Source organism: Mirounga angustirostris, unplaced genomic scaffold (assembly GCF_029215605.1).
Source record: "Mirounga angustirostris isolate CCGP_5_RB_7025 unplaced genomic scaffold, mMirAng1.0.hap1 SCAF_14, whole genome shotgun sequence".
Classification (NCBI taxonomy): domain Eukaryota; kingdom Metazoa; phylum Chordata; class Mammalia; order Carnivora; family Phocidae; genus Mirounga; species Mirounga angustirostris.
Genome location: NW_026991722.1, coordinates 84,115,567 through 84,142,851, shown reverse-complemented (window position 1 = coordinate 84,142,851; position 27,285 = coordinate 84,115,567). Strand labels below are relative to the sequence as shown.

General features: G+C 48.9%; 1 protein-coding gene across 4 annotated transcripts in view; it reads left to right on the top strand.

Annotated features, from left to right (window-relative positions):
* The window catches only part of ACACB (acetyl-CoA carboxylase beta), a 123,538-nt gene that overhangs the window by 41,072 nt on the left and 55,181 nt on the right, over nucleotides 1–27,285 (top strand). For all 4 annotated transcript variants that reach the window (XM_064578534.1, XM_064578533.1, XM_045887467.3 and 1 more), the window contains 17 exons: nucleotides 1,793–1,931; nucleotides 4,288–4,397; nucleotides 4,600–4,681; nucleotides 5,949–6,047; nucleotides 7,196–7,305; nucleotides 7,410–7,520; nucleotides 9,864–10,073; nucleotides 10,316–10,486; nucleotides 12,455–12,616; nucleotides 13,946–14,109; nucleotides 16,416–16,566; nucleotides 16,678–16,781; nucleotides 17,767–17,848; nucleotides 20,344–20,489; nucleotides 21,726–21,876; nucleotides 23,059–23,193; nucleotides 25,796–25,942. In XM_064578534.1, coding sequence (XP_064434604.1) covers nucleotides 1,793–1,931; nucleotides 4,288–4,397; nucleotides 4,600–4,681; nucleotides 5,949–6,047; nucleotides 7,196–7,305; nucleotides 7,410–7,520; nucleotides 9,864–10,073; nucleotides 10,316–10,486; nucleotides 12,455–12,616; nucleotides 13,946–14,109; nucleotides 16,416–16,566; nucleotides 16,678–16,781; nucleotides 17,767–17,848; nucleotides 20,344–20,489; nucleotides 21,726–21,876; nucleotides 23,059–23,193; nucleotides 25,796–25,942 — 2,274 coding nt within the window. The remainder of the gene's footprint in view (nucleotides 1–1,792; nucleotides 1,932–4,287; nucleotides 4,398–4,599; nucleotides 4,682–5,948; nucleotides 6,048–7,195; nucleotides 7,306–7,409; nucleotides 7,521–9,863; nucleotides 10,074–10,315; nucleotides 10,487–12,454; nucleotides 12,617–13,945; nucleotides 14,110–16,415; nucleotides 16,567–16,677; nucleotides 16,782–17,766; nucleotides 17,849–20,343; nucleotides 20,490–21,725; nucleotides 21,877–23,058; nucleotides 23,194–25,795; nucleotides 25,943–27,285) is intronic.

The window sequence follows — 27,285 nt, the reverse complement described above, 5'->3', positions numbered from 1 at the left end:
CTCGGTTTCCCCTTCTGTAAAATAGAGGCAGTCACATTCCCAATCTCTAATGAGACTTGTCCTTCAGGGCTGTCATGAAAATTAGTCAGCAATGGAGGGGCCTTAAAATTACATTCTTGCTATATAAGTCAGAGCTTTGAAGCCGTATGCCCTTTTTTTTTTTAACAGGAACACTAGAGATTGGTTTTATTTCTTATAGATCGAGCCAGGACGTTGGCCAGTCTGAGATCCTATTGTGGAGATGAAGCTCAGAGAGGGAAGGGGTCTGCCTAATGCCACACAGGAAGTTCATGGCACATTAAGAATTGAAACCGGACCTTTTCTGTTGCTCTCAGTTGCTGAGGACAGCCAACATTACTGCCTTTCCTCTCCACCGAGTCTGGGGCCTTTAATCTCCAGAATACAGAGGCAGCCACGGGGTTGGGGGCAGTTCAGAGCACAGATCTGACTGTGCAGGGCTCAGGAGTCACGTCTCTGCCACTTACTAGCTGTGTGACCTGGGGCAAGTGCCTCAACTCCTTGAGTTTTAATATCTTTAACCCCTAATAAAGATAAGAATACAATCACTTTCAAGGGTTGAAGTAAGGGTGAAGTGAAGTAATGCTGGTGAGATATATTGTACTGTAGCTTGGTATATACTAGGCATTCAAAAATGTTAAGTGCCAACAAAGGAATCAAAATCATTCATTCATCCCATCCTGTCCATCCTGTCCATCCATCTGTCCATCCATCCAGCCATCCTCTCATCCATTCATCCATCCTCCAACCATCCATCCATCCTTCTATCCGTCCACCCATCCATTCATCCATCTTTCTGTCCATCCATCCATCCACCCATCTGTCCATCTGTCCACCACCTATCTGTCCATCCATCCACCCACCTATCTGTCCATCATCCACCCATCCATCCAGTTGATCCTCCGCCTGACCATTCATCCATCCATCTACCCACCCATCCATCTACCTACCCATCCATCCACCCATCCACCCATCCACCCACCCATCTGTCCAGCCATCCATCCACCCACCCCTCCAACCATCCATTCGATCCTCCGCCTGACCATTCATCCATCCATCCACCCACCCACTCACCCATCTGTCCATCCATCCACGCACTCACCCATCTGTCCATCCATCCACCCATCCATCCACTTGATCCTCCACCTGACCATTCATCCATCCATCTACCCACCCATCCACCCATCCACCCACCCATCTGTCCATCCATCCATCCACCCACCCACCCACCCACCTGTCCATCCATCCATCCACCCACCCCTCCAACCATCCATTCGATCCTCTGCCTGACCATTCATCCATCCATCCACCCACCCACTCACCCATCTGTCCATCCATCCACCCATCCATCCACTTGATCCTCTGCCTGACCATTCATACATCCATCTACCCACCCATCCATCTACCCACCCATCCACCCATCCACCTATCTGTCCAGCCATCCATCCACCCACCTATCTGTCCAGCCATCCATCCACCCACCCCTCCAACCATCCATTCGATCCTCCGCCTGACCATTCATCCATCCATCTACCCATCCACCCATCCACCCATCTGTCCATCCATCCATCCACCCATCCAGTCACCCATTTGATCATCATCTATTCATGCAGCCAGCAGATTTTGAGCAACTCTCTGCCAGGCTGTGTGCTGTAAAAATGCAAAGAGGTACCTGAGGAGGCTCTGTAGCTGGGACATGGACCCCAGGGTAGCATGCAGCTCCCAGCACAGGTAGGCGTGCAGCTCTGGCCCCTTCCTCATTGTCCTTGTCCAGGTGCTCATCGCCAACAATGGCATCGCTGCCGTGAAGTGCATGCGCTCCATCCGCAGGTGGGCCTACGAGATGTTCCGCAACGAGCGGGCCATCCGGTTTGTAGTCATGGTGACCCCAGAGGACCTGAAGGCCAATGCAGGTACCTGGGCCTTGACTCCTTCCCCTCCTGCCACCCCCTGTCCTTACCTGCCCTCACCTCTTCCATTATACCCAGGCAAGTCCACCCTGGACCCCAGAGTCCCAGGGTACCCCTCCTGAGCCCACATTTATTTGCCTTTCCTTCTTTGTTTAATTAAAAATGCAAGTGGTTACTATACAAAGTGGAAATCCCATCTCTGAGAAATGTCCATGTTACAACAGATTGGCCTCTCCTCGTCCAGGTGTTTCCCCCGCAGATGTCTGTATTGTACTTCAATCATGCATTCTTCTGTTCATTTGTTTTCTATGTCTATTCACATAGATCATTCTATAAATAACTGTTGGACGATTTGCTTTTTTCCCCTGAACAATCGTATCCCCTTACAGACCTTTATCCACACAGTAGCCAAAGTGATTTCTTAAAAACACAGCGCAGGTCCCATCAGCAGCTCTTTAAATGCTTAAGAGGCTGCCGTGCTGTCCCTGGGCTCAGCCCTGCACAGATGCAGCCTCCTTCTAACTCAGAGGACAGATTCGATTGTCAACCGTATTTTATAGATGAGGCAGTTGAGGCACAGGGACAGAAATCATTCACCCAGGGTCATACAGCCAGTATGTGGCTCAGGCAGGATTGGAACCCACAGCCTTATTGTGCAGGGGCTCCCACGCTCAGACCAAAATTCCAGGTCCTTACTCAGGCCAGTTAAGGTGCCACATGACGTGGCTCTGCCAGCCTCTTGGCCCCATCCAGTGCCCCTGCCCTCCAACCCTGCGTCCCAGCCACGCTGGCCTTGTCGCTTCCTGGGCGAGCTGAGCTCTTTCCTGTCCCAGAACCTTGGAACATGCTGGATCTTCTGCTGACAGTGCTTTTCCCTGAAGCTCCTGGCACAGCAAGCCTCTACCCCTCCCTGCCCCAACCTACTGGTCGCGTCCTCCCATGTGGCTTTCCCGGAGGGCCCTGGCGCTGACCCCAGCTTGGTGTTACTGTGTCTATTTTCTTGTTTATCTTCTCTGACAGTAGAGAAAAACTCAGGGACAAGATGGAGCTTGTCTGACTTCTCACTCTGTCGCCTCTGGGACCTCCCCTGCGGCCGACACTCTTGTGTTGCATAAACATCGGAGGCGGGCAGCCTGGAAGGATCTGCACATAAAGTTCCACACTGTTCCTTCTCAGGATCCCAGAGAATTCCATAGTACAGAGAGACTGGCCTTGCCTCTGGCTCGAGTCTAGCATTTCACACTTCAAAACACTGCCTGGTGGACATCCTCTTAACATCACTCTTCGGCTTCTTTGATGATTAGGGTTTTTTAGAACGTATTTATTCCTAGAAGTGGAATTTCTGGCCTAAAGGGCGTGAGTATTTTAAGATCAAAACATTGTATTGTATTCAGCCTTAAAAAGGAAGGAAATGCTATCACATGGTACAGTGTGGAAGGACCTGGAAGACACTATTCTAAGTGCAAGAAACCAGTCACAAAAAGACAAATACTCTAGGATTCCTCATAGATGAGGTCCCCAGAGTCGTGAAATTTATAGACACAGAAAGATGATGGTGGCCGGGGGCTGCAGGAGGGGACAAGGGGAGGTGTTGTCTCATGGGTAGAGTTTCAGATTTGTCAGAAGACAAAAGTTCTAGAGATCTGGTTCACAATAGTGTGAATGTGCTAAATGCTATTGAACTATACTCTGGAAAAATGAGTTAGATGGTAAATTTTATGTTACCTGTTTTTCACCATGATTAAAAACATTGTAGGGGCGCCTGGGTGGCTCAGTCGTTAGGCGTCTGCCTTCGGCTCAGGTCATGATCCCAGGGTCCTGGGATCCAGCCCCGCATCTGGCTCCCCGCTCAGTGGGAAGCCTGCTTCTCTCTCTCCCGCTCCCCCTGCTTGTGTTCCCTCTCTCACTGTCTTTCTCTGTCAAATAAATAAAATCTTAAAAAAAACCCCAAAAAACAAAGATCATTGTATTGTTTAATGGCAAAACGATATTAAGATAAACTGGAAATAGGGATTAATTGAACACCCCTCCTCTCATCCCAACCATTCTGATAGCTTCCTTCCTTCTTTCTTTGTTCCCTTCCAGGCCTTGTCCTGATGCCTCTATATTTTCCCACAGTGGACATCACGTTCAGTTGTCCTCACATGATCATCCACACCTTTCCCTTGCGGCCACAGAAACTTCTCAGTTTCTGGACATCCTCTTAACATCACTCTTCGGCTTCATCGATGACTAGGGTTTTTTAGGACGTATTTATTCCTAGAAGTGGAATTTCTGGCCTTCCTTTCAGTAGCTGTAGGTAGTCATGCAGTGAACTTCAGCCTCTCAGTTTTTCTTTCCTTTTCTCATCTAATTCCAGAGTATATCAAGATGGCAGATCAGTATGTCCCTGTCCCGGGAGGGCCCAACAACAACAATTATGCCAACGTGGAGCTGGTTGTGGACATTGCCAAGAGAATCCCCGTGCAGGTAAGTCGGATGGGGTGCCCAGTCTGCCTACTGGGGGGATGATGCTCTGAGCTGTGGAGCAACTCACTCCTGCAGTTCGGAAGGGTCAGAGGCTGCAGGTCCTGCAAGACTCTGAAATCCAGGGCTGATGCGACGCCGCGAAGAGCTTTCGGTGTGTGACGGGAGAAGGAAGATCCTCATTCCCACCTCTCTATGTTTACAGGCGGTGTGGGCTGGCTGGGGCCATGCCTCCGAAAACCCCAAACTGCCGGAGCTCCTGTGCAAGCACGAGATTGCTTTCTTAGGTAGAGTGAGTGTCGCCGTCTGATACGGGGGAATTGGGGCATTGACGGGACACTCTGCCAGGTCACGTTCTCTTTCCAGTGTAGCCCTGCAAGGTGGGGGTCAGTGTGATAGCCCCACCTCTCACCCTTTCATGGTCAGGAGCAAGCCAGTCCGGGGTGGGAGGGGCGGTTGGCCAGCCCAGGGACATAGGAACTGTTGCCATGGGTCCCACGGGAGAAGGATGCTGGGACAAGCAGAACCCTCTGCTTGTGCTCCTGCTGGCACCGAGATACCAGCCATGTTCAGATTTCTGACTGGCTTTGGAGGTCACATTTCTGATAAGCCCATGCCTTTCTTGGGCTATTCTCCGGGTTTTGGAATGACCTAGCATTTTGGGACTAGAGTCCCTCAGCTCTATGACTTACAAGGTAAAAATGATACTTACTGTCTATGGGGTCTGTCTGTTTTAGGGTTTGCATTTGTAAACTTTGTGTGTGCTCTCATGCTGTCTGACATCTTGGCATGATTTAGGGGAATCATTTACCATCCACAATAAATCCCTGTTGCTCTTCCTTCGTGCTGGGCCTCCAACACACACCGTACTTGAAGCAACTCGGTACAGATCAACACCTGATATCCCAAGGGTCTGCCTAGTAACTCGTGCTTGCTTATATTTTCTCTGTCCATAGTCTTTGACTGGCTATACACGAGACCCTCATTATCCCTTAGCTCCTCTGGAGCTTGGTGATCCAGCCTGCAAGCCATCAAACTACAGCCCACAGGCCAAGTCCAGCCCGCTGCCTGCTTTTGTAAATGAAGTTTTACTGAAACACAGCGCAGCTCATTCATTTATGTATCGCCTATGGCTGCTTTGGCCCAACACTGGCAAAGCTGAATATTTGTGACAGAGACAAGCAGACCCACAGAGCTGAAAATATTTCCTATCTGGCTCGTTATAGGAGAAGTTTGCTAACCTTTTTGAGGTGCTAGCTTGCCACCTTTGGTCTAGCTTGTTGCCTTCTTCCTGAAAAGCAAATTCTGTGTATGCCCCATAGCTTAGGTTATAACTCAGACCAGGTCTACAATCCATATGTACTAAGAACAGCAGACTTCAACCACATCTGATGAAGTAGCAGACTAACAGATTTTTCCCTTCCCCGACTTGATGTTAAATTCCTCGAGAGCTAGGATCTGAGTACTTTTCTTTGTGCATTTGGCAGGCACTTGGCTGCGAGGGGCTTGTGACTAACTCGATTCTGCCTTCCCCCTTTGTCCCTGATTCCTCAGGCCCTCCCAGTGAGGCCATGTGGGCCTTGGGAGATAAGATCGCCTCCACCATTGTGGCCCAGACGCTGCAGATCCCAACACTGCCCTGGAGTGGAAGTGGTAAGTGGCCTGAGCTTCACTTTGGGGGATCTCTTCCACCAATATGAGCAGAGGGCGTGACAGGAGTATGCTTTTTTTATTCTTTCATTTAAAATTTTTTAAAATTATTAAAGCAGTGGTACAGTTTCATTGTAGACAGCTTAGAAAATATAGGATTACCAAAAAAAAAAAAAAAAGAAGAAGAAGAAAAGAAAAGAAATAGAAATCATCCATAATCCTATGACCTGGTGTTGAATATTTGTTATATTCTAGGTGCCTACCTTTCCAGTGTTTTTTTTTTCTAGGCACATCCTTTAAAAAGCCAGAGATCTTATATTTACTATAGTTTGTGACTTATTTTTTCTCACTAACCCTTCTATGTCAATAAATACACTTTATGACATTTAAAATGTCTGCATACGATTTTATCATATAGATGTACCATAATTTACTTAACTAGTCCTCTATGGTTAGATATTTAGGTTGTTTCCAGGTTGTTTTGCTCTAATTTTAAAAAATACTGAAAGTAGGGGCACCTGCGTGGCTCAGTCGATTAAGTGTCCAACTTCTGGCTTGGGTCATGATCTCAGCGTCCTAGGATTGAGCCCCTCCTTGGGCTCTGTGCTCAGCAGGGAGTCTGCTTCTCCATCTCCCTTTGCCCCTCTCCCCCACTCTTGCTCTTTCTCTGGCCCTCTCTCACATAAATAAATAAAATCTTTAAAAAAAAATACTAAAAGTAATGGAGTCTTGATAGTCTACTAGCTAAATCTCTATGTACTTTTTAATCATTTCCTTAGGATAAATTCTGACAAGTAGAATTTCTAGAATAAATTAAAAATGAACAGGAAAAAGTCTCAGGAGTTTCCTCTCCAATTTGATTTTTTTTGTCCAAAGATGGAATTTTTGACCTGAGCCAAAGGCAGACGCTTAACGACTGAGCCACCCAGGCGCCCCTCAGTCTGAATTTCTTAAGCTTGATTTCCCATTCAAGGTTGAGTCAGCCCTTAAGAGAATTAAAAGCCATTGTGGGAAGCTGAAGGACCATGTCTGTATACTATTGGTCCAGCACCCAGGTCTAGAGAGGCTTTGGTGAGGAAAGGCCCTGTGGTTTCTGTGTTGTGTTTCTCTGCCATCCTTGGGAGGATTCAGCTTTTTTTGTGACTCTCTAGGTCTGATGGTGGAATGGACAGAAGATGATCTGCAGCAGGGGAAAAGAATCACTGTCCCAGAAGATGTTTACAACCAGGGCTGTGTGAAAGATATAGATGAGGGCTTAGAGGTAACGCAGGGCTTGGGAGGCCAAGGTGCTGGAACCTTCTCATTGTCCTTTTAGCTTGGAAACTGTCTACCTTCTAAAGAGGTCTGTTTGTCCTTCACCCCCAGGTGGCAGAAAAAATTGGTTTTCCCTTGATGATCAAAGCATCGGAAGGCGGTGGAGGGAAAGGAATCCGGAAGGCAGAGAGTGCCGAGGACTTCCCAATCCTTTTCAGACAAGTGAGCTCTTCTTGCTGAGCATTTTTCCATATATCTGTGGGAATTGCGTGTATTTAGCTGTTGGCCACCAGATTATGTTCATTAACATTACTGTGTCAGAAGTCAACAGGACATTCATGGGAGCTGGAATATTGCTGTGCTGTGTCCTGAAGCACATGTGTACGTTTTCACACACAGAAGTCCCTGGTTTGGGTTGATCCATATACCATGTCCTTAGATGTTCAATCCTGTGAATCCACGTGACTTTAAATGATTTCAGAGATACAGGGCCGGAGTATCTATCTGCTTGTGACTGTATTCACGTCTATTGGAAGATGGGACATTTTGTAAATTTTAGTAGTCTTGGTATTTTTAACCTTTCTAGATGATTGGTTTTTGTTGTAGGAATGAACCATGTATTTACTTATTTGTAGCTGGGTTTTCACTTTTAAAACTTTATGCCTGTTATAGTTGCCCATTGGCAATGTTTAAAAAAGGGTAGGCTAACGATCTTCCCATTCTTAATGCAACTATTTTAGAATTTCTAGGGTTTCTTCTAGACCTTGTTCACGTGCATGTTTTAAAGAGTTGTATTCGTTCTACATAGTGTTTTGTTCTACATTTAAAAAAATTCTAAATTGTAGATCACGGACATGTTTTCCATGTTGTTCCAATCTTTACAATTATTTTGATGATTGCCTAATATTCCCGGTGTGTCTGTAGTTTTCCTTATCAAGCCTTTCCTTTTTTGTGAAATGTGGGGCTTATTTCCATTTCTGTTGTTATGACTATACTATAATACAATATATTTCATAATAATATATAACATCTATAATATATATTATAGAACATGGAACATAAATAATACTTAGCTTTTTTTCTTCTTCTTCTGAATTATTTTCTTGGGTAAAGACCACATGCCAAGGACTTAGTTAAATAGCATGCACATGCACTTACAAAAACATGTCAATAAATTGCTTTCTAAAAAGGTTTACCAATTAAACCATTCTGGGCAATATATGAGTGTTCTATAAAGTAGTGGTTTCACTATCACGTGTCTCCACTGGGGTGGATAGGTTTTTGGGGTACTTTGCAGGGGAAGAAGTTCTGTTTACTTGAAAGTTGCATAAGTAGTATGGAGTCCCCATCTATCCTTGGTTTCCCATTGTTAATATCTTCCATTAGCTCTGCCATGTTTGTCACAACTAACAGATTAGCAGGGATACGTTTCTATTAAGTCAGCTCCAGACTTGACTCAGATCTCACCACTAATCTCTTCTTTCTGTGTCAGAATCCAATCCTGGATCCTCCATTACATTTAGGGGTTGTGTAAGTTTAAAAGCTTTTTTTTTTTTCCCCTTTCTTTAAAATTACTTTTTAGGGCAGTTTTCAATTCACAGCAAAATGGGGTGGAAAGTATAGCGGTCCCATATACCCACTGCCCCCACACACGCACGAGCATGTTTCTTTTGATTATGTGGGTGCAATATTAAAATGTTCTTATGAGAACATTCAAACGCTTTAGGGATATGTTAAGCATAAAAAAGGAAAATTCTCTTTTTACCACCACCTCTGAACTTCTTCCCCTTCCCAGATGTAACCAGTTTTTTTTAAGAATTTTTAAAAAGATTTTAAAAAAATGTTAAAGTAATCTCTATACCCAACGTGGGGCTTGAACTTACAACCTTGAGATCGAGAGTCACATGTTCTACTGACTGAGCCAACCAGGCACCTCTGTGTATACTTTTATATAGGTGTTCATAACAGCTCTGTTTTATTTTTCATATTAAGCGGGGCCATCCCATATATATTACTGCAGCTTGCTTTTTAAAAAAAAATTATTAGAAATCATTCCATGTGAACACTTTTTTTTTATATCATTAAGAATTTCTGGGTAATTGCCTTTTAGTCATCAAAAGAATGACGTAAGTCTGTCTGTAGGTTCCACCGTGCACAACTCGCCAAGAGAGTACTATTTAAGAAGGAGGAAAAGAAAGCTGCTGGGTGGCACGTTTTCGTCCTATTTTTATTCAAAAAGCATTCTGTGTGTTTTGTGTGTTCTGAAGGTGCAGCAGAAAACCAGTGTGCAGTTAACTCTTAACCACATTGAACTCTTACGCAGTATGTGCCCAAATCCTAACAGCACATTATCTTTAGAAAAATGGGATTGTGGGGAAATTCCGCCTTCTACATGATGTATTTTGACAGTGTTGGACTTAAAACGTCAAGGAGAAAGGCATGTCCTCACGAGAGAGGTAAAACAAAGCTAAACGATCAGCAGGATCGTGGACATATCTTCAGAGGACTTCTCGCTCTGGCCCTGGTCCCTCAGGGTAAATCGAGCCACTCTGCTGTTCCCCCCAGGTGCAGAGTGAGATCCCTAGCTCCCCCATCTTCCTCATGAAGCTGGCTGAGCATGCCCGACACCTGGAGGTGCAGATCCTCGCTGACCAGTATGGGAACGCCGTGTCCCTGTTCGGGCGTGACTGCTCCATCCAGCGGCGGCATCAGAAGATCATCGAGGAGGCGCCGGCCACCATCGCCATACCGGCTGTGTTTGAGTTCATGGAGCAGGTGGGCTCTGCAGAGCCGGAGAGCCGGCTCCGCCCAGCCAGCAAGAGCGCCCTACCGTCCCCATTGCCAGTGCGGGGTGGGTGTCCACGAAGACACCCGGGGCCCATCGTAGGGAGTGCGATCTCTGAGGTCCCAAAGGATGCCCAGCAGATCTTCAGCGTTTGGTGGGGGACCTACTCAGCCCCCCATGAAGATGATCCAAGAAAACCACTGGAGACCCTTCAGGCTCTGTGTCTTTGCAGTGTGCCGTCCACCTGGCCAAGACTGTGGGCTACGTGAGCGCGGGGACGGTGGAATATCTCTACAGCCAGGATGGCAGCTTCCACTTCTTGGAGCTGAATCCCCGCCTGCAGGTGGAGCACCCCTGCACAGAGATGATCGCCGATGTCAACCTGCCGGCCGCCCAGCTACAGGCAAGGACCTGGGCGCAGAGCCCTGGGGTTTCTTCTAGCTGGGCCAGGGTCCCCGTCCTGCTCATAGTAGACCGTCCTGCTCCCCTCTTGGAGGGCTGTCCCTGGGGAAGTGAGTGTGTTGTGTGAGTAGCATCGAGAACCATGCAGGCGGAGAACCTTCTGTGGAGTGGTTCGTCACCTTTGTCTGGCTGTGTGGCCCTTTGAGAAATGGGCAAAACCTGTTGAATTTCTCCCTGGGGAAAAAAAATATGCTTTGTACAGTTCCAGGGCATTCGTGGACCCCCTCTTATCCATTCACATTGAGCACATTGAGAAGTATTTCTCAAACTTTTTTTTATAACTGTAAGGAACCTTTTTAGACACTTTCCCCCCTAATTTCTCCCCTTATAAAAATTTTATTTATTTTTTATTTATTTTAAAGATTTTGTTTATTTATTTGACAGAGAGCAGGAGAAAGAGTGAGAGAAAGCACAAGCAGGGGGAACAGCAGAGGGAGAGGGAGAAGCAGGCTCCCCACCGAGCAGGGAGCCCAACGCAGGGCTCGATCCCAGGACCCCGGGATCATGACCCGAGCCGAAGGCAGATGCCCAACTGACTGAGCCACCCAGGCGCTCCCAGCCCCTTATAAAATTTTAATATACAGATATATTGTATGTTTTTACTGTAGATATATCTGTGACTGATACATACAGAGTAAGATCGTTTCATCCCCAAGAGCAAATATTTGCCCCCTTGCGGGGCAGTATCGCCCTCATTGAGAACTCATGACCCAGAGTTAGGAACTCCTGCACGAATGGGAACTCAAATGTTTAAAATGTATGAATGTATGTCTCCCTCCTTCCTTTCCTGCCTGCCTTCCTCCCTCCGTCAGCATTTTTATTGTTTCCTATTTTGTCTTTTTTTTTTTTTTTTTTTTTAGTTTGGAAAATTTCAGGAATGTTACAAGGATTGCGCAGCTACCCCCCATCCCCTGTGCCTCAGCCCACTGGTTGTTAACCTCTGCCACATTTGTGTTCTTTCTATTCGTGTCTCGGTGTAATTTTTTTTTTTTGGCTTAACTTTTTGAGAGATGTTTTGACTTGAACGTTCATGGTGCTTTGCCTCTACTTGAGTAGAAGGACCTCCCAAGAACAACATCATTCTTTTAAGAAAGAAAGAGAGAGAAGGAAAGAAAGAAAGGAAGAAGGAACAAGATCACTCTGGCCCAATACCACAATAGAAAATGATGACAGTTGGAAAATAAACCACTGATTCCACTGCACATCTATCTAAAATTAAAAGTATAAAATTAAAAAAAAAATTTTTTTACATTTCTTATATTTTTTAAAGATTTTATTCATTTCTTTGAGAGAGCGAGTGCACGAGCAGGGAAGAGGGGCAGTGGGAGAGGGAGAAGCAGACTCTGCACTGAGCAGGGAGCCCGGGGCGGGGCACGATCCCAGGACCCCGGGATCATGACCTGAGCCGAAGGCAGATGCTTCACCGACTGAGCCACCCAGGTGCCCCTGGAACTTATTTTTCAAATGAGTTTTGGAACGCCTTAAAATTTATTTTTTTTAAAGATTTTTAAATTTATTTATTGGAGAGAGACAAAGGTAGTGACAGAGAGCACAAGGGAGGGAGGTGAGCGAGCACACGAGTGGGGAGGAGCAGGGAGAAGAGGGAGAAGCAGGCTCCCCGCTGAGCAGGGAGTCCGAGGCGGGGCTCGATCCCAGGACCCCGGGATCATGACCTGAGCCGCAGGCAGATGCTCAACTGACTGAGCCACCCAGGCGTCCCTTCTGTCTTTCTCTTGCTTTGCTTCTCCCGCCACCATGTGGCACAGTGTCATGTGCTCAGCAGGTGCTCAGGATACCTGAGATCATTCACTGCACCCCTCCTCCAGGGCGTCCAGCAGTGCGCTCCATGTCTGGGGGCCAGGGTGCTTGTGGGGACTGACAGTCCGCGGGGTGGATTTCTTCATTTCAGATTGCCATGGGGGTGCCGCTGTCCCGGCTCAAGGATATCCGGCTTCTCTACGGGGAGTCGCCATGGGGGGTGACGCCCATTTCGTTTGATACTCCTGCCAACCCTCCGCTCGCCCGAGGCCATGTCATCGCGGCCAGAATCACCAGTGAGAACCCCGATGAGGCAAGTTTTGCGGGGCCCCCACGCCTGCCATTCCCAGGCTCCCGGTGTGGGGCAGAGCCTGAACGTTAGCTTTGGATGAGATGCCCAGGCTTCTCTGAGTACAGACAGGGAAACCGTGGCGTGGAAGGCAGTGGTTTATTGACGGGAAGTGTGTGCCAGGCACCGGGGCAGATCCTTCGTGCCTGTCGTTGCTCATGGACAGGACAGCTCGAGAGGTTAGTCTCCTGCTTCGTGCCTCCGACCTGCTGAGGCCGTGACCGAGCCCCACGGTTGGACCCTATGCGCCACGTCCATCTTTGGGACAAGCAGCCAGCTTTAGAACCCGGGTCCTTGGTTTTCTGCCGCCCCCCTCCCTGTACTCTTTCCTGGAGTCTGGTCCCTTGTAAGGAGTTCCTTTGTGACTTGTTCTTCTTTGTGCCTCGAGAAACCAGCCAGCTGGTGTCTGTCACATGCTTACTTATGGATGACTGTTACATCATCTCCATAACCTACCACAACCTCATTGTTCAATGATTACATTCAAGAAATTTGGGATGAGAGGTTTGTCTCCCCCTCCTCCCCTTTTAATTAAAGAATTGTAAGCTATGGTAGCTCTATCAGCTTGACATCTTTGGCTGCAAACAATGGACTCTGGTGGTGGACAAGCGAAATGGGAATTTTTTAGGGGGATGGTGGCTTGTCTACAGGTGCTGGGGAGGACGAAGGGACTCGGAGTGGAAATAGCCCGGGCACCTGGAATTCTCCATCTCTCAAAATGGATGCCTCCACTACACATGTCCAGAGCCCTAATCCCAGCGAGAGGGTCCGCGTCCACCCCCCTTACCAAAATTATACTCAGGGGGATGGGCCTTCTGCCCCACCCCCACCCCCCATAAGGAAATTAGGTGTGTGTTCGCATCACATTGCTTTATCTCCTGGCTTTTTCATAATCCCGGAATTCGAAATCCAACCCCTCTTCTCTTTCATTTAAACTTTTTATGACTGACGATGTCAAGTTTATGAAACCAGAATGTACTTTCACTCAGTTCCATCAGTGAACGGCATTCCCCCCTATTGTTTCTGTACCTCCTCCCCCCATCCCAACATGGTTATTTATTTTTATAGTTTTTTTTTTTTTTAAGTAAAAATTACATGCATGCATGAATGTCTTGACATGGGTACACCCTCACCCCTAGTGAGAGAGATCAACGTTCTGTTGATCACACGAAGCTTTGGGTTGTGGTGGGGGTTCTTCTTGGGTTTGTCTAGGATTTAATTCTGATGCAAATATATCTGGTGTGATGATTCCCCGCCCTCCCCCCAACTTTGCTTTTGCTGTTCTGACTCTAGGGGTTTAAGCCAAGCTCTGGAACGGTTCAGGAACTGAATTTCCGGAGCAACAAGAACGTGTGGGGTTATTTCAGCGTGGCGGCTGCTGGTGGCTTACACGAATTTGCTGATTCCCAGTTCGGGCACTGCTTCTCCTGGGGAGAGAACCGGGAAGAGGCCATTTCGTTAGTATCTCCCTGCTCCCCTCCTTCTTTCCCTCCTTCCTTCCAGAAGCTAAAAGCCTGGGGCTCAGAGGCAGCAGTACGTCAGGAGGTAAAGGAGTGAATCACAGAGCAGACCCGGTCTTAAATGCCCTTTGCTGAAGTCCAAGGGCGAAGTCTGTCCTCTTCCTGTATCTGAGATCCATGAAGTCAAGGGAGCTCATGAGCTCACCAAGGTCATTTGGTCCTGAGCTCATTACAGCTCGCACTTGGGGGAGATCCAAAGAATGTTCGAGGGGATTCCACAATTTAAAAGGTGCCAAGTACTAGAGCTTTTTTAGAAAAAAGGTGTGTGTGGGGGGGACTTCTTTAAATTTAAACCTTATAAGTAGGTCCTGGAGAAACCCACATTGACAAAGGGGTTCCCAAATCCAAACACACCCCCATCTTCCATTTTTCCTGCCTTGCCCTGAGTACAAAAAGGTAAAAAGCAACTAACTTTGTAATTAAACATTCTTGTGTTTAAACATTCTCGTGTTTAGAGTGAAAAACCCCAAAGACTTTGTGGACATTTTGTTTAAAAAGCATTATAATCGGGGCGCCTGCCTGGTTCAGTTGGTAGAGCATGCAACTCTTGATCTCGGAACTGTAAGTTCAAGCCCCACATTGGGTGTAGAGCTTACTTTAAAATAAAATCTTTAGGGGTACCTGGCTGGCTCAGTTGGTTAAGCATCTGGCTTGATTTTGGCTCAGGTCATGATCTCAGGGTCGTGAGATCAAACCCTGCATGGGGTTCCTTGCTGAGCATGGAGCCTGCTTAGGATTTTCTCTCTTCTGACCCCCTCACTCTCTCTCTTTCTCTGTAAAAAAAAATTTTTTTAAATCTTTTTAAAAAATTTAAAACATAATAAAAAGCATTAAAATCTAGCCACTAGGGCACTTAGTTCATGAATTAAATTGAGTTGGGTGATTTTGATGAGTGGGCTTTCTTTCCCAGCTTTATGTAATTAGTTTTAATCATGCTGAGTGAAAACTTGAAAGGGGAGGGAGACCAGCCATTCCAGCCCACTCTGATCTCTGATGGAAATGGCCTGTGGCTCGTCCTATGCTGGGAATGACCAGTATGGACCTTAAAAGAACTCAGAAGGAAAAATTCTGGCTTTTTTTTTTTTTTTTTTGAGAAAGAGCACAAGTGGGGAGGGGCAGAGGGAGAGGGAGAGAACCTTAAGCAGGCTCCCCACTGAGCACAGAGCCTAACGCGGGGGATCTCACCACCGTGAGATCATGACCTGAGCAGAAATCTTGTCGGCCACTTAGCCGACTGAGCCACCCAGGCGCCGCTCATAGGGTCTTATAGGGGGATCAGCTGTGCCAGCTTCCCCGGGACTGAGGGTGTCCCAGGATTTGGGATTTCTCACTGCTAAATCTGGGCACATCCTGAGCAAATTGGGACAAGTTGGTCACCCTTGAGCCCAATAGCTTGATGCTTACATGCAGACTCCCGTGCCGCACCTGACTTTCCTGAGACTACTGACGTGCTCATCTGACCTCACTGCATCTTTATTTCCCTGGCCCCGAACTGGGGTTGTTCTTGCCCCTTTGCCACGCCTGCTGAATGCACGCAGGAACGTCATGACAGGTGTAAAAGCTCTCCTCTCCCAGGTAGGGAATGGTTCTAATGCCTCTTTCTATGGTACAAAACACTCTCCCTGTTATTTCCTAGGAAGTGGGACTTCAGCCCTTTGGACTGAAGCCCTCTTCGGGGAGAGGCCACCCCTCTGGGAAATAGGAGGTGGTGACCAACCAAGCACATGCGGACAGGTGACCGCCACACCCTGGGTGGGGTAACAGTGTTGGCCTTCCGTAGATGCACCTCGTGCATACCCCGCAGAGCAGCTATGTGGACAGCCAGGGGTGGCACCTGCTCTGGGATACGGGGATTTGAGTAGGTCCAGCTGCAGAGAGGCAGAGCGACTGGCAGTGGTTAATAATAATTACAATCACGGTCATTAATCATGTTCATAGCAGCTGACCTTATTTATCAGTGACTAGGCGCTTTATATCGATTGTCTCATTTTAATCCTCCAGCACCCGTGTGAAGTTAGGGTTATTTCCCCGATTTCCAGATGAGGAAACTGAGTCCCAGAGCGGTTAAGTCACTTGCCCAAGATTGCCTGACCAGCAAATGCTGGAGCCGAGATTGACAGATGGGCTGCTGGACTCAGGCCCTTCTCTCAGCTGTGCTATTCTGGGCTCCCTGAGAACCAGGCAGGAGCTCTGTTGACACGTGTATTAATTTGGAAAACAATCCATGTGCCTTTCCCCTCAAGGAACATGGTGGTGGCTTTGAAGGAACTGTCCATCCGGGGCGACTTCAGGACCACCGTGGAGTATCTCATCAACCTGCTGGAGACCGAGCGCTTCCAGAACAACGACATCGACACAGGCTGGTTGGATCACCTCATCGCCGAGAAAGTGCAGGTGGGGAGCTGCACGCTTCTCCCCTCGGGGTCACGGAGCCCCCTCTCCCCCACCTCCCGCCTCTCTGTGGGCTTGGTCACCACTAACACTGAAGCATGGAGTCTCTCCTAGGCCGAGAAGCCGGATATCATGCTTGGGGTGGTGTGCGGAGCCTTGAACGTGGCCGACGCGATGTTCAGAACATGCATGACGGATTTCTTACACTCGCTGGAAAGGTAGGGTGCAAGGGTAATTCCCCCCCCCCCCCCCCACCGTGGGATGCGTGTTAGTGGCAAGTGAGGCAGATAACCAGCCAGCGGACAATTAGGGAGTCCCTCCTGTGTGCTTACCTCTGAAATTCTTTGCCTCTGAACCGAGGCTGCCTGGGAGGAGGCCACCGGCGGAGGGGGGGCATTCTCCAGGCAGCCGGTAGATAGTAGGCAGACCGCTGTGGGCTTATTCATGCTGACTTGTGTAAGGTACTCCATAGTGCTTGAGCTCAGAGGGGAGGTGGATTTGAGAAGCAAAGCAGGTGCTAGGTCAGCTCTGCAAATGTTCCTTCTGGACCCTCGCCTGAGTCAGGCGTGGCTGGTGAAGTGGACCAGCCCAGAAGCAGCCGGGTGCTCACTCTTAGGATGGGCCAGCGTTTCTCAGCCCCGGCCCCCTTGACATTTTGAGCGGATTGATTTTTTTTATTACGGGGGCTGTCCTGTGCACTGTGGGAAGTTAGCAGGAGTCCCCCCTCTCTCCGCCAGGAGTCACCACAATCAAGTATGTTTCCAGACATGGCCAAATGTCCTGGGGTAGAGGCAGGAATCACCCCCAGAGACACTGTGATGGGCAAATGAAGCTACCGAAACAACTTTGAAAAGACAAGAGCCGTTAGCGTGTGGTCATTGTGCTTATGCAGACTAATAGAGTCACAGTACATGTGTCGCTTTCCTTCCCACGTGGGGAGTTTTTTCCGAGAACCGGCGTTATGGGATTTTGCTTCCTGGAAAGCCCTTTTGAAATTTCTCACCCTTCAGCAAGTGCTGTTCCCTTAAGTGCTGAGCAACGTCCCGTTCCGTGCCTTTTCATCGGATTTAGCTTTTTAAATACAGCCGGATATGTCGGTGCTTAGGCGAGGCAAAGAGCTGGGTGATTTGTTTAAATCCAGAGGGTGGCCCTAGCGTTCTCGTTCATTCCCACAGCCGACCACGAGTCTGTCTTTTCTTTCAGGGGCCAGGTCCTTCCTGCAGCTTCTCTGCTGAACATCGTGGATGTGGAATTAATTTATGGAGGTGTTAAGTACATCCTCAAGGTGAAGGCCCCGGGTTTCTCGGATGTCTCCAGCACTCTGGAGGCTGGTGGGAGTTTTTCTTTCTGGAGTGGACTTGCTCGTACATGGGTCCCGGGACTCCCCAGGCAGTCCCGTGCCCTTGAAACCTAAGCACTTTGGGTTTTGGCACATGCAGGCTTGAGCAATATGCAGAGCGTACAGCAGAGCATGTATTCGTGTCCCGGGGCTCAGGTAGCAAAGTACCATGAGCCAGTGGCTTCAGACAACAGAAGTGTGTTCTCTCAGAGTCTGGAGGCCAGAGTCTAAAATCAAGGTGTCAGCTGGGCCCTGGTCTCTTTGAAGTCTCCAGGAAAGAATATGTTTCATGCTTTCCTAGCTCCTGGTGGTTGTGGGGCCGCCCTTGGTGTTCTGTGGCTGGTAGACTGTCACTCCAAGCCATGCCTTTGGCTTCATATGCTGCCTTTTCTGTGTGCGTGTGTGCGTGTGCATGTGTGTGTGTGTATGTGTATCTACATTGTCTTCCTTCTGTGTGTCTCTGCTCTGAAGAACACCACTCAGATCGCATTCCTAAATTCCCACCCTACCCCATCTAACTAACTACATTTGCAAAGACACTATTTCCAAGTAAAGTCACACGCCGAGGTGCCCGGAAGGACATGAATTTGGGGCCATGATAGCCAGTCCAGTACGGAGCGTGAGCAGGACCTTTGCTGAGCCAGCATAGTGTGTGGGTCTGTTTCCAGGGGCCGTGAGGCCAGCTCTGTCCTGTGTGTCTGCACCAAAGGTCAACGTATGGCTTTCTGATCTCTCCCTGGCCCACCTTGGGCTTCCCTGGGGGTTTACTCAGCATTGCTGTCCTCTGTCAGAAGTATCCAGTTACCCTTCCTGGGGCATCTGAGGTCATTTCAGCAGAGAATATCAGAGTATCTGAGATGTGTGGGCACAGGATCAGGCCCTGGGTCCAGGTCAGGGTGACCCGTGGGGGCCAAGTATCCCCAAGAAGCGAAGGCCTCCTTCTCAGGAGGGAAAAGATAACAGAACTCAAGTCTGCCTTTGAGGCAGAATTTTTATGTTCTGTTACTTTATTTTTAAGATGACTGAGCACATGTTACACTTCCAGCTCTGGGGATTTTCAGGGTTGGTGTAGTCAAACAAGCATGTTCTCCATGGGAGCCTGCCATAAAACCACTCCTCTTTACCCCTCCATGCTTCCTGGCTGTTTGGGAGGCCTAGTTCCCCCAGCGTGATTTTAAATATGACACATGCTTACTGTATAAAATTTAAAAATTTCAAAAAAGCATAAAGCATCAGAAGAACAAACCCATCGTGTGTTGACCCTGGGAGGCAATCCCCATTAACGTTTCAGCACATGTCTTCTAATTCTTTGTTCCTTACGCACTGATTTTGCAAAGTTGAGATCATGGTGCGAATTCTGTTTTACTGCTTTGATGTTATCATGGCATAAAGTTTTCCCGTGCTATTAACAAGTTTTCTTTTTTTTTTTTTTTTAAGATTTTATTTATTTGTCAGAGAGAGACATAGCGAGAGAGGGAACACAAGCAGGGGGAGTGGGAGAGAGAGAAGCAGGCTTCCCGCGGAGCAGAGAGCCTGATGTGGGGCTCGATCCCAGGACCCTGGGATCATGACCTGAGCCGAAGGCAGACGCTTAACGACTGAGCCACGCAGGCGCCCCAACAAGTTTTCTTAATATCAGTTTGATGTCTAGAGCCAACAGTCCAATGGAACTTTCCGTAGGAACAGAAATGTTCTGTATCTGTGCTCTCCAGTATGGCCACCTGTGGCTACCAAGCCCCGAGGAACTGAATTTTGTATATGATTTAAGTTAAATTAATTTACACGTAAATAGCCAGAGCCTAGGTCCGGGCTGCTCTGTTTGACAGTGCGGGTCTAGAGTATTCCACTGCAAGGTTGTAGGATAGCTAGTTTGTGTCTCAGTCTTACTGTTACCATGAATAATGTTGCAATAAACATTCCTCGGTTTCTTGCTACCTCTTGTCTCAACATATGTATCTTAGAGGTGGAGGGCTCTTTAGGGTGTTCTGTTTTCTGAGCGAGCGCACCCACAGGGAACCCAGGGCTAGTATGTCAGATCAAAGTGCAGAGCTGAGGTCAGGGCCTGGCCACCTGTGCCTCTCTCGAGGCTCCCAAATGTCTCATGTGCCCTTGGGCAGAGCTGGGTCTGGGGAGGGCGGAATCCTGGTCACTGGTGGAGTTTCCAGGGCTGTCTCAGCCACAGTGAGACACTCCCCCCTACCCCCACCTTCCCTGCTGCTCAGGGTGGCCCTGCTTGGGGCTGATGCTTAGAAGGGCATGTGATTGGCAGGAGATGAGCAGGCTGAACTACACCTGCTGCTGGTGGCCATTAGCCACCGCCCCCCACTAGCCCTTGCTCCCGGTGGTGATGGTGGGGCCGGGGGGGGGAAGATGGTGCTCTGGGGCCCAGGGACAAGCAGGCCTCCTGAATTGAGGCAGGGACACTGAGCCTGTCCCCGCAGGTGGCCCGGCAATCTCTGACCATGTTCATCCTCATCATGAACGACTGTCACATCGAGATCGACGCCCACCGGCTAAGCGACGGGGGGTTGCTACTGTCCTATAATGGTAACAGCTATACCACCTACATGAAAGAAGAGTTTGACAGGTACATGGAGGTGGGGGGAGGGCACGTGACGTAGAGCCACGCTTTCCCGTGGGGCTCAAAGATAGAAAGCCAGCTATGTGCAGCCCAGGGGTCTTAGATAAAGTACCTTCTCCAGCAAATTCTGGGGCCTGTGGAGAGGTTAATCTCTTGGCTGGACATCCACAAAACTGGCAGCCATTTTGGGGAGGTTCCCAAGAGGCCCGCTCCTAGTAATGTGGGAGGATCCAGAGCCAAATGGGCCGTGACTCCCAGCTCCAGGGCCTGCGAGGCGTGTGACAGCGTGTCAGCTGCTGCTTGTCTGAGCTTCAGTGGCCACAGCCATCTGAGCTCAGGCCTGGAGGAGATGTAGCCATCCAGTTAGGGCGACAGCTACTTGTACTGGGCACAGGGCTAGGTATTGGGATAAGACCACGGTCATGTTGGCGAACATGACACATTCAGCAAGCAGAAGGGGCAGGACCGGTCACTGTGCACCTGGATAAGCGAAATGCAGGATGCCCTGGAAGCACTTAGCATGGAGGCACCATGAGATCCCCCCGCCCCCCGCAAAGACCCTCCCTTTCCGGTGCATCTGACCCCACTGAGCTCATACGTACAATGAAGTGTAGACCAGCCGGGCTGAGCGGGCAGCACAGACTTCTTCCCCGCCTCCAGCCAAGGAGAGTCAGGCGGGAGTTGGGGGTGGCGGTGGGCTGGGGTGCACCACAGACCCCATGCCTGCAACAGCTCCACTTAGAGAATTGTCTCCCTTCCCGAACCCCGAAGTTTTGGAAGAAGGCAGACTGGATTCATCCCAGCCAGAGCACTGTTTTATCACCTCTTTTTCAGCCATGTTCTGTCTGCCAAGAATATTCAAGATTATGATAGGCTTCCCCCCTCCCCAGCCCCAGGGACATACTCTCCCCAGTTCAGTTATAAGGTGAAGGCTTAAAGTTGGTAAATATTTTTCAGATAATATCGATGGCCTTCTTCCTGCCTCTTAGAATTGTATCAGTAAAAGGAACTGGTTTTCAGCGGGAAAAGGGTCATACCCTTTGTTCACCCCATTCATTCCCAGTATCTCTGCGGTAACCGTCAGACGCTGGCATTTGGGCAAGTGGAATCCTGCAGATCACACACAGGGTGGGAGGACACTCTGGGCTGCCTTAAGGAAGGGGAAAACACTGTCGAAAGCCAGACTTGGGCACGCTGGGTTGATGGTCCTCCGTCCACCTGCCCGCCCCTTCTGTCTCCCAGCTACCGTATTACCATCGGCAACAAGACGTGTGTTTTTGAGAAGGAGAATGATCCCACAGTCCTGAGAGCCCCTTCGGCTGGGAAGCTAATGCAGTACATGGTGGAGGACGGGGGCCACGTTGAGGCTGGGAGCAGCTACGCCAACATGGAGGTGAGTACGGGGCCGGCCCTCCACTCCCCTCCCCGAGGGAGGGCCATCCCTCCCGCATTGCACCTGCACCCCTGGACCCAAGCCGGCGGGCCTCCCCTTACCCTGGGCCACCATCTGCCGATTCCTCAGAGGGCCACTGTGTGGGTTCAGCCCCAATTCTCTGCAGTATTCGAAGGGAAAACCTTAAAAATGTACACCTCCGTAGGAGCGAGGAAGGGCGGCTTAGGAATAACCATGGCGGTGATTGAAAAAGCTGTAAGCCGACACTTACAAAGCGCTTGGCACGTGCAGGTGCTATTCTAGGTATTTTACCTGTTTGATTACCTTCTGTCATCCTCCCAGCAATCACAGGAGATGGGCACAGATAGGATCCCCATTTTACACGTGAAGAAATGGGGCCCAGGCAGGCTAAGGAACTCAAGGTCCCCCAGAGCTGGGGTTCACACCTGGCCTCCATTCCATGCTGCCAGGGTCAATAATAAGAGCCCTATGAGGTGAGACTGTCATTCTTCCCCATTCGACAGTAGGGGAAACTGAGGCTCAGAGAGGGGAAGGCACCTGTTGGAGGTCACAGAAGGATGGGTGGCACGCTGGGGTTCCAGCCCAGCTCTGTCTTGGGTGCCCAAGCTGTGAACCACTGAGCAAGAGGAGCGCAGTCCTGACTGTAGCCCACACCGTGGTAACCAAATGCATCACGTCCATGCATGCCGACTCTCAGAGAGGTACAGGGAGCACATTCTTCATTTCACCAAAGGTTCCCCAGAGGGTTTTCTCACTGCCTTTAAAAAAGGAGCCAGCCACAAAATGCACCATGTTTTGGAATGTGTGTGTTAAGCACCCCCACACAGGATGATTTAACAGTATTTCTAAGAGAGAGGCTTTACTTTACAAATACAGATCAGTTTCCATGCCTGTGAAATGGGTACAATAAATAACCTGCCTCCCTTGCTGGCTTTGCAGATGGAAATAATTCATGAACAGCACTGAGCCTGGCACACAGCAGGCTTCTGGCAAATGCGAGTTCCCTCCCTCCTTTACACTTGAACTCTGCCCAGGGAGTCCTTCTATTTAAATGACCAAGCACCTGCTGCTCCAGAGTCCTAGTTCTGGGGGACTCTGCTTGTCACACACACACAAGCCAGTTCTGCTGGGCTCGTCTGATTTCTCCTTCCTGCAAAACAGGTAATGAAGATGATCATGACCCTGAACGTGCAGGAAAGCGGCCGGGTGAAGTACATCAAGCGCCCGGGGGCCATGCTCGAAGCAGGCTGTGTGGTGGCCAGGCTGGAGCTCGATGACCCTTCCAAAGTGCACCCGGTATGTCGCACCCCAGCGCGGCCACCCCGGCTGGCTCAGGAGTGTTTGCAGTTCTTTGTGTTCTGGGAGCGGAGCTGCTGGATGCTCCCGGCTCTTGTCCTGCCTCCGTGAGCCCCCAGCAGCCTGTGTGATGGGTACGGAAGCATGGCCACCTTTGCTTATGCCCCTCACGCCAGCAGCCCACCAGCCCACCCAGAGTAAAACTCAGATTGCATACCGTAATAATATTGAGTTATTAACATATAATTAATTATAAAGAATAGATAATATTGTTACAATGGATGAAGCAGTATTGATACATTATTACTCCCTGACGTCCCCACGTTATGCAGATTTCCTTAGTGGTCACGTTTAAGTGGTAAGATATACAATGTGAAATTCAGCATCAGAACCGTTTGGAAGTGTGCAGTTCAGTGGCAGTAAGTGCATTCACACTGTTGTGCGACCAGCACCACCATCCGTGTCTAGAACTTTCTCAGCTTCCCGAACTGAAACTCTTAACACCCATTAAACACAAACTCCCCGTTCCTCCCTCCCCCAGCCCCTAGCAGTTGCTCTCACTGTCTCTCTGAATCTGGCTTACTCGAGGAACCTCCTATTAGTGGAATTGTACAATACTTGTCTTTTTGTGGCCGGCTTGTTTCACTTAGAATAACGTCCTCAAGCCTCGTCCATGTGCTAGCAGGTGTCCATACTTCATTCCCTTTTAAGGCCGAGTAATATTCCATGGTACGTATAGCATCCATTTTGTTTATCCAGTCATCCATCGATGGACACTTGGGTTGCTTCGGTCTTTTGGCTGTTGTGAATCATGCCGCAGTGAACACGACTGTATGATTTCTTTAGTTTTTAGCCAAATCCAGGAACCCATCCAGGTTAGTGTATTACGTAGAGTTGCCCTGTCTCCTTAGGCTCCTTTTTTGACCACCCTTTAAAAAATGGCACACACACACACACCCGACCTTACACTCCCCATCCTCCTGCCCTGCTATCCTTCTCTCCCTGGTACTGTCATTCGTGATGAGACAGACAACTTTTCTCACTGATTTTCCCATTGGTCCCAATTTTTGGCATCCGCTAGATTGGAAGCACCAAGAGACCAGTGCATTTTGTCTTTCTCGCCCCCTGCTAGATTCCCAGTGCCTAAAACAGGGCAGGCAGGTAGTAGGTGCTGCAAAGATATTTTTTGGATGTATATACAGAGGTTCGGGTGCTGTGGGGGCAGCACCCCCTCCTTGGGACCAGCAGAGGGGGTACTAGAGTATCTGTGATATGTATGGCCCTGAAGTCAAGCTCAAGGGGGACTTCCAATTTAGATTCTTATAATTAATCGTTAAGCCTTCCCATGAAACTGGGAGTTCTGAGGTCAAGGACTACTTTCTTCTTCATCACTGTATTCTTGGTGCCTAGCACGGTGCGTGGGTCATATGGGTACTCAGAAAAAAGCAGGTCTTGCTGCTGAATGAATGAGCGTTTACACCCTCCTAAGCAAAGCATGCATATGGAGAGGTAGTCATTCATGCCTGTATCGTGGTTTTTTTTCTGTAATAATTAGTATATATGCCAGGGGAGGAGGGGGGAAAGCTGGTAAGATTATTGAAAAAAGAACCACATTGCCTCTTTTTTCCAGAATATTCTATCAGTTTCCTTCTCATTTTTTCATTATTCTCTGTAGAGGCTTCCCAAAGCCAGAAATAGACTGAACCTTTTCAGATCACCAGAAAGGTGTGTGTGCCTGCATGCGATTCCTTTCAGCAACCATTTTCTGCGCCAGGTTCATGAGGCAGGGCCCGGCCACCAGTCCCTGGGGGTTCACGTTTGCCTATGAGATGCACCCTTGTCATTCAGCTCCGGAAGTGCAATAAGAGGGGGCTGCCCTTGGCTCCCGCTGTGGGTGCCCAGCTGGAGAAGCCAGCACCAGATTGTGGAGGAGACCCTCCAGTTCATCTCGAAGGACGAGACAAGCCCACAGGGCTGGGACAGAGGAAGGGGCAGGGAGCTGAGGGTTCCAGGCCAGCAGAATAGCTCATCCCAAAGCTCCTGGGTCCCAGGGCTGCACATAGGAAGTGTTCAGGGGACATTTATAGGATGAATGAATAAACAAATGGGCTCCTGGGGTCAGGGTTGCCCCTTGGGGAGCTTTCTTTTTTTTTGGTTCTCTAAGGCTAAATGTTTATGATATACAAAAAGCTGGGACATTTGCATGAGAATTTCCTTAATTTCCATCCTGCTGGTTGTTTATCTTCGGGATTCAATAAAGATGGAAAATAAATAGGAAAAACAGGGAGATAATTTTGATTAGAAAGCAGAGCAAAACAAAAGAATCTAACTTCCTCCAAAATCACTGGGAGTGCATAACAAGGGACTATGGCATTCTAGGGGGGCGTGGGGGGGGCGGAATTGGGAAACCCACATCTGGGTGGGGTTTTAGCAATTTTGACTTTCCAGTATGTGTTCTTGTGGGGTTTTTTTGTTCTTCTTCCCTCAGGCTTCATCCTGATTATATTGTGGACTGTACTGGTAGATCTGCCTCGCCCCTCCGTTTCTCTCGTCTCACTCAGGAGGCAGGTGTCCTTGACCTCTGGTTCTTGTGTCTCCTCAGGCCAAGCCATTCACAGGAGCGCTCCCTTCCCAGCAAACTCTGCCCATCATGGGAGAGAAACTGCACCAGGTTTTCCACAATGTCCTGGAAAACCTGACCAACGTCATGAGTGGCTACTGTCTGCCGGAGCCTATTTTTAGCACAAAGGTAGGTCACGTGCAAAGGATAGGTATGTATTCTACACACGTGTTGCAGGTCTGTGTGAAGAGCCAGGAGGGTTTATTCCATGATATCCGAGGTCTTTACTGAAGTAAGGTATGGGAAAAATGGCTAGCCCTCTGTGGTTTTTACAAAGGACTTATTCTCAGGAACTTCCTCAACTGATTGTAAACATCGGTGTACGTTCTCTATGATTATAAACTGTTGTAAAAGCTATACTGTTTTTGTGGAGAATGTTCAAGCAGTAAGTTAAAAAAGAAGTCCATGTGGGTCACTTCTTAAGGAGAGAACGAGGAAGTCACTTTGTTCAGAGACCCGCTATGTTCCTTGTTCATCCCAGGGGCCCCTTGCCTACTTACTCTGTAGAGAAATAAGTTTTCACATCTGCAGACCTCAGTGAGAGATCCATGATGCTAAATTCAGTATCAGAAGCGATACGATTATCTGTCACGTCCTTTCTCAGAATAGCAAAACACGTTAGTGGCGATGCTGGTGGTGATGGTGATGATGATGATTGTGGTGATGGTAGTGTTGATGGTGATCCTGGTGGTGTTGATGGTGATGCTGGTGGTGGTGGCGATGTTGGTGATGGTGATACTGGTGATGCTGGTGGTGATGCTGGTGATGCTGGTGGTGGTGATGGTGGTGATTGTGATGCTGGTGGTGGTGATGCTGACTGTGGTGGTGATGTTGGTGATGCTGGTGGTGGTGATGCTGGTGGTGGTGATGGTGGTGATGCTGGTGATGCTGGTGATGCTGGTGATGGTGGTGATGGTGGTGATGCTGGTGATGCTGGTGGTGATGATGGTGATGCTGGTGGTGGTGATGGTGATGCTGATTGTGGTGGCGATGTTGGTGATGCTGGTGATGGTGATGCTGGTGATGCTGGTGATGGTGGTGATGCTGGTGATGCTGGTGGTGGTGATGCTGGTGATGGTGATGCTGGTGGTGGTGATGCTGGTGATGATGGTGATGATGGTGGTGGTGGTGATGCTGGTGATGCTGGTGGCGATGTTGGTGATGCTGGTGGTGGTGATGCTGGTGATGGTGATGCTGGTGATGCTGGTGATGGTGATGCTGGTGATGGTGATGCTGGTGATGCTGGTGATGCTGGTGGTGGTGATGGTGATGATGGTGGTGATGATGGTGATGCTGGTGGTGGTGATGGTGATGCTGATTGTGGTGGCGATGTTGGTGATGCTGGTGATGGTGATGCTGATTGTGGTGGTGATGCTGGTGATGGTGATGCTGGTGATGATGATGCTGGTGATGGTGGTGATGCTGGTGATGCTGGTGGTGGTGATGCTGATGATGGTGATGCTGGTGATGAT